This window comes from Chiloscyllium plagiosum, chromosome 7 (genome assembly GCF_004010195.1).
Source record: "Chiloscyllium plagiosum isolate BGI_BamShark_2017 chromosome 7, ASM401019v2, whole genome shotgun sequence".
In the NCBI taxonomy this organism is placed as follows: domain Eukaryota; kingdom Metazoa; phylum Chordata; class Chondrichthyes; order Orectolobiformes; family Hemiscylliidae; genus Chiloscyllium; species Chiloscyllium plagiosum.
This window is the reverse complement of record NC_057716.1, coordinates 105,349,660-105,362,331: the sequence shown is the minus strand read 5'-3', so window position 1 is coordinate 105,362,331 and position 12,672 is coordinate 105,349,660. Positions and strand designations below refer to the sequence as shown.

Sequence of the window (12,672 nt, the reverse complement as noted above, 5' to 3'; positions counted from 1 at the left end):
AAACTTGATTGAGTTTTTTGAGGAAGTAACAAAAAAGATTGATGAGGGCAGAGCAGTAGATGTGATCTATATGGACTTCAGTAAGGCATTTGACAAGGTTCCCCATGGGAGACTGATTAGCAAGGTTAGATCTCATGGAATAAAGGGAGAACTAGCCATTTGGATACAGATCTGGCTCAAAGATGGAAGACAGAGGGTGGTGGCGGAGGGTTGTTTTTCAGACTGGAGGCCTGTGACCAGTGGAGTGCCACAAGGATCAGTGCTGGGCCCTCTACATTTTGTCATTTACATAAATGATTTGGTTGCGATAATAAGAGGTACAGTTAGTAAGTTTGCAGATGACACCAAAATTGGAGGTGTAGTGGACAGCAAAGAGGGTTACCTCAGATTACAACAGGATCTGGGCCAATGGGCTGAGAAGTGGCAGATGGAGTTTAATTCAGATAAATGTGAGGTGCTGCATTTTGGGAAAGCAAATTTTAGCAGGACTTATACACTTAATGGTAAGGTCCTAGGGAGTGTTACTGAATAAAGAGACCTTGGAGTGCAGGTTCATAGCTCCTTGAAAGTGGAGTCGCAGGTAAATAGGATAGTGAAGATGGCGCTTGTTATGCTTTCCTTTATTGGTCAGAGTATTGAGTATAGGAGTTGGGAGGTCATGTTGCGGCTGTACAGGACATTGGTTAGGCCACTGTTGGAATATTGCGTGCAATTCTGGTCTCCTTCCTGTCGGAGAGATGTTGTGAAATTTGAAAGGGCTCAGAAATGATTTCCAAGGATGTTTCCACGGTTGGAGGATCTGAGCTACAGGGAGAGGCTGAACAGGCTGGTGCTGTTTTCCCTGGAGTGTCGGAGGCTGAGGGGTGACCTTACAGAGGTTTACAAAATTATGAGGGGCATAGATAGGATAAATAGACAAAGTCTTTTTCCTGGTGTCGGGGAGTCCAGAACTAGGTTTAGGATGAGAGGGGAAAGATATAAAAGAGTCCTAAGGGGCAACTTTTTCACACAGAGGGTGGTATGTGTATAGAATGAGCTGCCAGAGGATGTGGTTGAGGCTGGTACAATTGCAACATTTAAGAGGCATTTGGATGGGTATATGAATAGGAAGGGTTCGGAGGGATATGGGCTGGGTACTGGCAGGTGGGACTAGATTGGGTTGGGATATCTGGTCGGCATGTACGGGTTGGACCAAAGGGTGTACATCTCTATGACTCTAATAGAAGTGTTTCAAGGAAGAAATAGCAGGGCATCTCAATAGAAATTGCCCGTTGGGCAGACACAGCATAGGTGCACAAAGGGCACGTCATGCTTAACAAATCTTTCGGAATTCTTTGAATACACTATGAGCAAGGTGGACAACAGGGACCCAGCGGATGTAGCTAGATTTCCAAAAGGCCTTTGACAAGGTGTCACACAAGAGGCTGCTACATAAGGATACATGGCGTTACAGATAAAGTATTGGCATGGATAAAGGTTTGGTTGACTAACAGGAAACAAAGAATGGGGATAAGTGAGTATTATTCTGGCTGGCAATCAGTGAGTATTGGTATGCCTCAGGGATCAGTGTTGGGATATTGATAATTTGGAGTTGGGGACCTCGTGTAGATGACGCTAAGATGAGTGGCAGAGCAAAGTGTGCAGAGGACTGAGAAACTTCGCAGAGGAACACAGATACTTTGAGTGAGAGGGCAAAATCTGGCAAATGGAATACAATGTTAATAAATGTGAAGTCATTCATTTTGGTAGGAGTAACAATAAAAGGATTATTACGCGAATGGGAGAAAGTTGCAGCATGCTGCTATGCAGAGGGACCTGGGTGACCTTGTGCATGAATCACAGAAGGTTGGTCTGCAGATATATAAAGTAATTAGGAAGGAAAATGGAATTTTTTCCTTCATTGTGAAGGAGTTTGAGTTTCAAAGCAGAGAGGTTATGTTGCAGCTGTATAGAGTGCTGGTGAGACCACATTTAAAGTACTGTGCGCAGTTTTGGTCTCGTTACGTGAGAAAGGATGTACTAGCGCTAGAGGGGATGCAGAGGAGATTCACTAGTTTGGTTACAGGGTTGAGAGGATTGTCTTATGAGGAGAGTCTAAATAGACTGGGATTATAATCATTGCAATTTAGAAGAATGTGAGGGGATATTATAGAAACCTATAAAATTATGAAGGGAATTGATACACTAGAAGTAGAGAGGATGTTATCACTGGCAGGTGAAGCTAGGACAAGAGGGCATAGCCTCAAGATTAGAGGGAGCAGATTTAGGATTGAGTTGCGAAAGAACCTCTTCACCCAGAGGGTTGTTAATCTATGGAATTCCTTGCCCAGGAAGTAGTTGATGCTACTTTAGTGAATGCTTTTAAAGCAAGGTAGATTTTTTGAACAATAAGGGAATTAAGGGATACGGTGAGAGAGCAGTTAAGTGGATTTGAGTCCAGGAAAAGATCAGCCATGATCTTATTGAATGACGGAGCGGACATGACGGGCCGGAATGCTTATTCCTGCTCCTAGCTCTTATGTTCTTATGTTTCAATGCTTTCAGATAAGCACATGAATAAGCAAGAAAAGGGGGCATGTGGACCATGGCCAGACAAAGGGGATTTGTTTAGTTTGGTGCCACGTTCGGTACAACATTGTGAGCCAAGGGCCAGTTCCTGTGCTATACTGTTCCATGACTAAATGTATCTACCTCGTTTTTAAAGATGAAATATGCAAGGTTCTGTCCATACCACTGACATGGCAATTTTAATCAACCTGCATAGATGTGATACAACATACTTGAACTGGGATTAGAACATTCCAGGTCTGAGGTAGGGACTCGACCATTGCACCACAAGAGCCCTAAGTAGCCTGGAAGGTTGGCCGCAAATAGAGGTTCAGCCATGATCAAATTGAAAGTCAGGGCTGCCTAGAAAGTTTAAATGTCCAACTCCTGCTCCTTATCCTTGAGATCCTATGCTAGTATCTTAATTAAAGACTAACTGCTTGTTTCCCCAACTCACAAAAACCATCAGATAATGATAGATTTTCTCAATTTCTCGGTGATTTTGCATCTGCAACAAGGCATGATGTCTGGATATTGAAAACACACCCCTCAGATAGTGAAGGGAATTCTCTGCGACCCCTGTTATAAATCTGAATGACCGCAATGCCCCATCCCGACCCAGAGGGAATAATGTTAATGGCTTGAGCATGGCTTGACATAGCACTCACCAGACACGGCCATTTCAAACTTGACTGAATCGTCGACTGCGTCACACAGGTAAGTTCCTCGGTCCCCCACTGTAACCTGCCGGATGGCCAGCCTCCTATGTCTTCCATCCACCTCCATTGTGCACTTCTCATTCTGCTCCACCTCCACCCCATCCTTGAACCATCTCACTTCGACCTTGGGTCGTGACAGGTCACATGACAGAGCAACCTCATCCCCAGTCAGTACATTCAATACCGGGGAGGAACTGTTTACGATTCTGACCGGAGGCTCTGGATCCAACACAAACAGAGAGAGAGGGAGAAAGAGGAAGAGTATGTGAGTGATAGAGAGGGAGAGACAGCTGTTGGAGGATTTGATGGAGAAAGAAATAAATGGAGAGAGTGAAATAGAGAAGAGGATAAAAGAGAAAAATAAGAAGAATAAGAATGTGGGAAATGAAGAGAAAATTAGAGAGGTTGTGAGGAAGAGTCAAGGAAGGGCGAAAGACAAACACACAAAATCTGGCTATAGTAAAACAGGTTTATTTGGAAAGTACCTGTTTCAATATAACCCGGTGTTGTGAGATTGTTAACTTTGTAAACCCGAGTCCACCACCGGCACGTCCACATATAACATAAACAGCGAGAGTGCGTTGGAAACTTGGAGAGAGGGGAAAAACAAAGAGTGAAATGTGAAGAATCCCTGTCCACAGTGCTCTTCTTCGTTTGTGTTACAGAAATAGTGACCCTGTCGCTCTGGACAAGGTGAGATATTGACAAGGTGTTCAAGAACCACCTATTTTAGACAGTGATCCATAGACATCTTTTCCCTCAGGACGTGACAAATCTTTGGAATTCTCCAAACAACAGAAATGTGGCTCCACACTCTCTAAGGTATATTCAACAGAGGGATTGATATATTGCTTGACTTCACAATTCAGGGAAATATAAAAACTTAGAGCTGAAGTAAGCCATTCAGTGCTTCAAGGCTGCTCTGTCATCCCATACAATTACAGCTGATCCTCTATCTCAACGCAATATTCCTGCTTTTAGCCCCTACCCTTTGATGCCTAGAACACTGAGAAGTGGATGCTACCTGGATGAGAAGGTATGAGCTTTCAGGACAGGCTGATAAATTAAGGTTCTCTGGAGGAGCACAGGCTGAGGGCAGACCTGACAGACATGTATAAAATTATTCTTAATAGGAGTGAGAGTGTCATGGGGGACTTCAACTTTCTAAATATTGACTGGGAACACTATAGTACGAGTACTACAGATGGGTCAGTTTTTGTCCAGAGTGTGCAGGAGGGCTTCCTGACACAGTATGTAGACAGGCCAACAAGGGGCGAAGCCACATTAGATTTGGTACTGGGTTATGAGCACGGCCAGGTGTTAGACTTGGAAGTAGGTGAGCACTTTGGTGATAGCGATCACAATTATGTTTACTTTAGTGACAGAAAGGGATAGGTGGATACCACTGGGCAGGAGTTACAGCTGGGGGAAAGGCAATTACGATGAGATTAGGCAAGATTTAGGAAGCATAGGATGGGGAACGAAACTGCAGGGAATGGGCACGTTAGAAATGTGGAGCCTATTCAAGGAAAAGCTCCTGTGTGTCCTAGATAAGTATGTACCTGTCAGGCAGGGAGGAAGCTGTAGAGCATGGGAGCCGTGGTTCACGAAGGAAGTGGAATCTCTGGTCAAGAGAAAGAAGAAGGCTTATGTTAGGATGAGATGTGAAGGCTCAGTTAGGGCGCTTGAGGGTTACAAGGTAGCCAGGAAAGACCTAAAGAGAGAGCTCAGAAGAGCCAGGAGGAGACATGAGAAGTTGTTGGCGGATAGGATCAGGGTAAACCCTAAGGCTTTCTTATAGGTATTTAAGGAATAAAAGAATGACGAGAGTAAGATTAGGGCCAATCAAGAATAGTAGTGGGAAGTCGTGTGTGGAGTCAGAGGAGATGGGGAAAGCACTTAATGAATATTTTTTGACAATATTCACTCTAGAAAACGACAATGTTGTCGAGGAGAATACTGAGATACAGGCTACTAGACTAGGTGGGATTGAGGTTCACTAGGAAGAGGTATTAGAAATCCTGCAGAGTGTGAAAATAGATAAGCCCTTGGGCCAGATGGGATTTATCCTAGGATCCTCTGGGAAGCCAAGGAGGTGATTGCCGAACTTTTGGCATTGATCTTTAAATCATCATTGTCTACAGGAATCCTTACTGAGTTCTTTGAGAAGGTGACCAAACAGGTAGATGAGAGTAAACCGGTTGATGTGGTGTTTATGGATTTTAGCAAGGCATTCGATAAGGGTTCCCGCGTTATGCTATTGTACAAAATGCGGAAGAATGGGATTGTGGGAGATATAGCAGTTTGGATCAGTAATTGGCTTGCTGAAAGAAGACAGAGGGTGGTGGTTGATGGGAAATGTTCATCCCTGAGTCCAGTTACCAGTGGTGTACCACAAGGGTCGGTGTTAGGTCCACTGCTGTTCGTCATTTTTATAAACGACCTGGATGAGGGCTAGAAGGGTGGGTTAGTAAATTTGCAGACAACACTAAGGTCGGTGGAGTTGTGGATAGTGACGGAGGTTGTTGTAGGTTACAGAGAGACATAGATAAGCTGCAGAGCTGGGCTGAGAGGTGGCAAATGGAGTTTAATGCGGATAAGTGTGAGGTGATTCACTTTGGTCAGTGAAACCGGAATGCAAAGTACTGGGCTAAAGGTAAGATTCTTGGTGGTGTAGATGAGCAGAGAGATTGCGGTGTCCAGGTACACAGATCCTTGAAAGTTGCCACCCAGGTTGACAGGGTTATTAAGAAGGCATACAGTGTTTTAGCTTTTATTAATAGAGAGATCTAGTTCCAGAACCATGGGGTTATGCTACAGCTGTACAAAACTCTGGTGCGGCCGCTCTTGGGAGTATTGCATACAGTTCTGGTCACTGCACTATAAGAAGGATGTGGAAGCTTTGGAAAGGGTGCAGAGGAGATTTACTAGGATGTTGCCTGGTATGGAGGGAAGGTCTAATGTGGAAAGGCTGAGGGTCTTGAGGCTGTTTTCATTGAAGAGAAGAAGGTTGAGAGGTGACTTAATAGAGACATATAAGATAATCAGAGGGTTAGACAGGGTGGACAGGGAGAGCTTTTTTCCAAGTATGGTGATGGCGAGCACGAGGGAACATAGCTTTACATTGAAGGGTGATAGATATAGGACAGATGTCAGAGGTAGTTTCTTTACTCAGAGAGTAGTAAGGGTATGGAATGCTTTGCCTGCAACGGTAGTAGATTCGCCAACTTTAAGCACATTTAAGTCGTCATTGGACAAGCATATGGACGTACATGGAATAGTGTAGGTGGGATGGGTTTCAGATTGGTATGACAGGTTGGCGCAACATCGAGGGCCGAAGGGCCTGTACTGCGCTGAAATGCTCTATGTAAGAGACATAGATAGATTAGACAGTCAGAATTATTTTCCGAAACTTAAATTTCTGATACTTGTGGGCATGCATTTAAGATAAGAATTGAAAGGAGATGTAAGGGGCAATTTTTTTTTTTAACACAGAGTGGTAGATGCTTGGGACAGATAGGGATGCTCAATGCTTTTAGATAAGCAAATGAATAAGCAAGGAATAGAGGTATATGGACCATGGCCAGACAAAAGGGGTTTGTTTAATTTGGTGCGATGTTCGACAACATCGTGGGCCAAAGTGCCAGTTCCTGTGCTATATTGTTCAAACGTCTAAATGCTTCTCATTCTTAAAAATGAAATAAACAAGTCTCTGACCCACTACCACTGAAATGACAATTTCAATAACATGCATAGATGTGGTATGACATACTTCAACTGGGATTAGACCCTGGGTCTTCTAGATCTGAGGTAGGGATGCTACCATTGCACCACAAGAGCCAGAAGTGGTCTGGAAGATTGGCTTTAAAGTTTCAATCCGAGGTCTGGCTCAAGAGGCCAAATGTATCACTCCTGATCCCTATCCTTGAGTTCTTAACTTGGTATTCTAATAAAAGTCGAACTGTCTGTTTCTCCAACTCACAACAAGTATCAGACAGTGACGCATTTTCTCAATTTCAAGGCCATTTTGGTTATGAAATATGACATCTGCATGTGTGAAAACACATCCCTCAGCTCCTGAAGGGAGTTTTCTGTATCTCTGCTATAAATCTTAATGACAGCAGTGATTAAGTAGAGGGAAGAATTTCAATGGTTCGAGTGTGGCTTCACTTAGGACTCACCAGTCACAGTCACTTCAAACTTGGCCGAGTCGTCGATAGCATCACACAGATATATCCCTCCATCCTCCTCTGTAACCTGGCGAATGATCAGTCTCCTGCATCTTCCATCCACCTCCATCCTGCAGTTCTCGTTCCGCTTCACTTCAACCCCATCCTTGTACCATTTCACCTTGGCCTTGGGCCGAGAGAGCTCACACGACAGGACAACCTCAGCCCCGGTCAGTACACTCAACACCGGAGATGAACTGTTGACGATTCTTACCGGAGGCTCTAGGTACAATACAAATGGAGAGAGAAAAAGTGCATGAGTGAAAGTGAGTGAGAGAGGGAGGGAGAGAAAATGGAGAATTTGAGGGAAGAAGATATAAATGGAGAGAGTAAAATAAAGAGGAATAAAGGGTGGAAATAAAAGAACAAAAACAAGGGAAAGGAAGAGAAAATTAGAGAGTCTGGGAAGAAGAAAAAACAAGGAAGGAGGAAAGATAAACAGTGAGAAGCAAATTGGCAACTTGGACAGAGCGGGGAATATCAGAAAGAGGCTAGTTGTGGAGAATCACTGTTCACAGCACTCTCTTTGGTTTGTGTTACTATATGACTGACCCTGCCACACTGCTGAAGGTGAGATTATGGATATAGTGTTCAGAGGAACAAGGATGCTTTTGTTCTGACACACCATTTTTTTTTCTACTCTTCTTCCATTAGGGCCAAAAGGTGTTGTGAAAACTGCATCCACAGCAATGGTCTATTCACAGGATAAGGATGAGGAGACATTTCTTCCTTCAGCTGGTAATAAATGTTTGAAATTCTCCTTACTAGAGGAATGTGGGATCTCACTCATTGAAGTATATCCAAAACTGAGATTGAGAGATTGCTTGACAATTCGCAATATATGAGACGTAGAAACTAAGAGCTGAAATAAGCTATCAGCCCCTCAAGTCTGCTTCGTCATGCCATACAATTATGGCTGATGCTCTAGCTCAAAGCCATATTCCCGCTTTTACCCTACACCCTTTGATGCCTCAAATGTCTAGAATTACATGCTGCTTGGATTAGAAAGTTTGAGCAAGAAAGAGGGGCTGGAAAAATTAGGGCTGTTTTCTCTGGAGCAGCTGAGGCAGATGGAAGTTTACACAATTATCAGAGGCAAACGGCTGACAGAGTTGAAATGTCGAATACTAGACCCCGTGCATTGTGTGAGGGCATGTCTTTCACACAAAAAGGGTAGCTGTCTGGAACACATTGTCAGGGCTAGTGGTGGAATCAAGTAAGATAGAGGCATTTAAGGAGTTTTTAGATAAACACATGAATAAGGAATGGACGGATGCGGACCATGAGCAGGAAGAAGGGATTAGTTTAATTTGATGAAATGTTTGGCATAACAACGAGAATCAAGGGGCCAGTTCTTGTGCTGGACTGATCAATGTTCTGTTGTCATTTCAATGGTAGCAAATCAGAGCCTGGTGTGTTTTGTTTTTAAGAATGAGATAGATAGATACATTTACAATATCAATCAATCTGCTTCAATGTGTTATGACATACCCGAACTGGAATTAGAACCTAGGTTTTCGAGGTCAGAGGTAAGGATGCTGCCACTGCACCTCAAGAACCCGAATGGCCAAGAAGGTTGGCTAATGGTAGAGGTACAGCCACGTTCTGATTGAAAATCAGGGCAGGTTTCGAGGGGTCAGACATCCAAGTCCTGCCGCTTATCCTTGCGATCATATCCTCGTATCCTAATTAAAGACTAAGTGCCTGTCTACCCAATTCACAACAAACATCAAGCAATGACAGATTTTCTCAATTCCAATGTGGTTTCTCACTCTGCAATAAGGCATGAAACCCCATCCCTCAGTCGCTGAATGGAGTTCTCTGTGTCTCCTGGTGTAAATCTGAATGTCAGATTGGCACCGCTCCCCCCCACGCCCAGTTCTGACCCAGAGGGAATGACGTCAATGGTTCAAGTGTGGCTTGACTTGGGACTCACTAGACACAGTCACTTCAAACTTGGCTGAGTCATCAACTGCATCACACAGGTACATCCCTTGGTCCCCCAATGTAACCTGGCGGATAGTCAGCCTTCTGTGTCTTCCCTCCATTTCCATTGTGCATTTCTCATTCCGCTCCACCTTCACACCGTCCTTGAACCATCTCACCTCGGCATTGGGCTGAGAGAGCTCACATAACAGAACAACCTCACTCCCAGTCAGTATGCTCAATACTGGGTGGAACTATTCATAATCCTTACTGGAGGCTCTGGATCCAACACAAAGAGAGGAAGAGAGAGGAACAGCATGAGAGAGAGAGAGAGTGAGAAAGTGCGAGACAGAGAGAGACACACACACACACAGATACAGTAATTCGAAGATGTGAGGGAGGAAGATGCAAATGGAGAGACTGAAATAGGGAAGAGGAAAGAAGAGAAAAAGTGAGAGTATAGGAATAGAGAAAGGAACAGAAAATTAGAAGTATTGTGAGAAAGAGACAAGGAAGGATGAAACATAAAACAGAAGCCGTGTTAAACAAGCAGGGCCAAGGTAGGACTAATAAATTAAACTGCATTTATTTCAATGCAAAGGGCCTAACAGGGAAGACAGATGAACTCAAGGCATGGTTAGGAACTTTGGACTGGGATATTATAGCTATTACAGAAACATGGCTCAGGGATGGGCAGGACTGGCAGCTTAATGTTCCAGGATACAAATGCTACAGGAAGGATAGAAAGGGAGGCAAGAGCGGAGGGGGAGTGGCATTTTTGATAAGGGATAGCATTACAGCTGTGCTGAGGGAGGATATTCCCGGAAATACATCCAGGGAGGTCAGTTGGGTGAATCTGAGAAATAAGAAAGGGATGATCCCCTTATTGGGATTGTATTATAGACCCCCCCATAGACATCCTTGTAAATCTTTTCTGAACCCTTTCAAGTTTCACAACATATTTCCGATATGAAGGAGACCAGAATTGCATGCAGTATTCCAAAAGTGGCCTAACCAATGTCCTGTACAGCTGCACATGACCTCCCAACTCTTGTACTCAAACTCTGATCAATAAAGGAAAACATATCAAACACCTTCTTAAAGTCATAGAGATGTACAGCATGGAAACAGACCCTTCGGTCCAACCCATTCATGCCGACCAGATACCCCAAACCCAATCTAGTCCCACCTGCCACCACCCGATCCATATCCCTCCAAACCTTTCCTATTCATATACCCATCCAAATGCCTCTTAAATGTTGCAATTGTACCAGCCTCCACCTCTTCCTCTGGCAGCTCATTCCATACACCATACACGTATCACCCTCTGTGTGAAAAAGTTGCGCCTTAGGTCTGTTTTATGTCTTCCCTCTCTCACCCTAAACTTCTGTCCTCTTGTTCCGGACTCCATCACCCCAGGGAAAAGACTTTGCCTATTTATCCTATCCATGCCCCTCATAATTTTGTAAACCTCTATAAGGTCACCCCTCAGCCTCCGACGCTCCAGGGAAAACCACCCCAGCCTGTTCAGCCTCTCCACCCTCTGTGTGAAAACGTTGCGCCGTAGATCTCTTTTATATCTTTCCCCTCTCACCCTAAACCGATGCCTTCTAGTTCTGGATTCCCTGACCACAGGGAAAAGACTTTGCCTATTTATACTATCCATGCCCCTCAAAATTTTGTAAACCTCTATAAGGTCATCCCTCAGCCTCCGACACTCCAGGGAAAACAGCCCCAGCCTGTTCAGCCTCTCCCTATAGCTCAAATCCTCCAACCCTGGCAACATCCTTGTCAATCTTTTCTGAACCCTTTCTAGTTTCACAACATCTTTCTGATAAGAAGGAGACCAGAATTGCATGCAATATTCCAACAGTGGCCGAACCAATGTCCGGTACAGCCGTAACATGACCTCCCAACTCCTGTACTCAATACTCTGACCAATAAACTACCTGCAACTCCACTTTCAAGGAGCTATGAACCTGCACTTCAAGGTCTCTTTGTTCAGCAACGCTCCCTGGGACCTTACCATGAAGTATATAAATCCTGCTAAGATTTGCTTTCCCGAAAGCTTTGGCAAATAGAATTAAGGAGAATCCAAAAAGAGTTTTTACAAATACATTAAGGACAAAAGGATAATTAGGGACAGAATAGGGCCCCTCAAAAATCAGCAAGGTGGCCTTTGTGTGGAGCCACAGAAAATGGCGGAGATATTAAATGAGTATTTTGCATCAGTATTTACTGTGAAAAAGGATATGGCAGATATAGACTGTAGGGAAATAGATGGTGACATCTTGCAAAATGTCCAGATTAGGACAGAGGAGGAAGTGCTGGATGTCTTGAAACACATAAAGGTGGATAAATCCCCAGGACCTGATCAGGAGTACCCTAGAACTCTGTGGGAAGCTAGAGAAGTCATTGCTGGACCTCTTGCTGAGATATTTGTATCATTGAGAGTCACAGGTGAGGTGCCGGAAGACTGGAGGTTGGCTAACGTGGTGCCACTGTTTAAGAAGGATGGTAAGGACAAGCCAGGGAACTATAGGCCAGTGAGCCTTACATCAGTGGTGGGCAAGTTGTTGGAGGGAATCCTGAGGGACATGATGTACATATATTTGGAAAGGCAAGGGTTAATTATGGGTAGTCAACATTGCTTTGTGCATGGGAAATTATGTCTCACAAACTTGATTGAGTTTTTTGAGGAAGTAACAGAGTGGGTTGATGAGGGCAGAGCGGTAGATGTGATCTATATAGACATCAGTAAGGCATTCACCAAGGTTCCCCAAGGGAGACTGGTTAGCAAGGTTAGATCGCATGGAATACAGGGAGAACTAGCCATTTGGATACAGAACTGGCTCAAAATAGAAGACAGAGGGTGGTGGTGGAGGGTTGTTTTTCAGACTGGAGGCCTGTGACCAGTGGAATGCCACAAGGATTGGTGCTGGGTCCTCTACTTCTCATCGTTTATATAAATGATTGGGATGTGAGCATAAGAGGTACAGTTAGTAAGTTTGCAGAAGACTCCAAAATTGGAGGTGTCATGGACAGCGAAGAAGGTTACCTCAGATTACAACAGGATCTTGACTAGATGGACCAATGGGCTGAGAAGTGGCAGATGGAAGGTAAAAACAATGACTGCAGATGCTGGAAACCAGATTCTGGATCAATGGTTCTGGAAGAGCACAGCAGTTCAGGCAGCATCCGAGGAGCTTCAGCAAAATCGACGTTTCGGGCAAAAGCCCTTCATCGGGAAT

At 44.2% G+C, this 12,672-nt stretch overlaps 1 protein-coding gene across 18 annotated transcripts in view; it reads right to left on the bottom strand.

Moving 5' to 3' along the window:
* obsl1a (obscurin like cytoskeletal adaptor 1a) overlaps positions 1–12,672 on the bottom strand; it is a 297,489-nt gene that overhangs the window by 156,811 nt on the left and 128,006 nt on the right. For 13 of the 18 annotated variants that reach the window (XM_043694326.1, XM_043694325.1, XM_043694327.1 and 10 more), the window contains 2 exons: positions 7,448–7,717; positions 3,216–3,485 (listed from right to left, as the gene is read on the bottom strand). The exons of 2 other annotated variants lie outside the window; for them this stretch is intronic. In XM_043694326.1, the coding sequence (XP_043550261.1) occupies positions 3,216–3,485; positions 7,448–7,717 (540 nt within the window). The remainder of the gene's footprint in view (positions 1–3,215; positions 3,486–7,447; positions 7,718–12,672) is intronic. 3 more of the 18 variants (XM_043694328.1, XM_043694340.1, XM_043694342.1) reach the window with 1 other exon arrangement.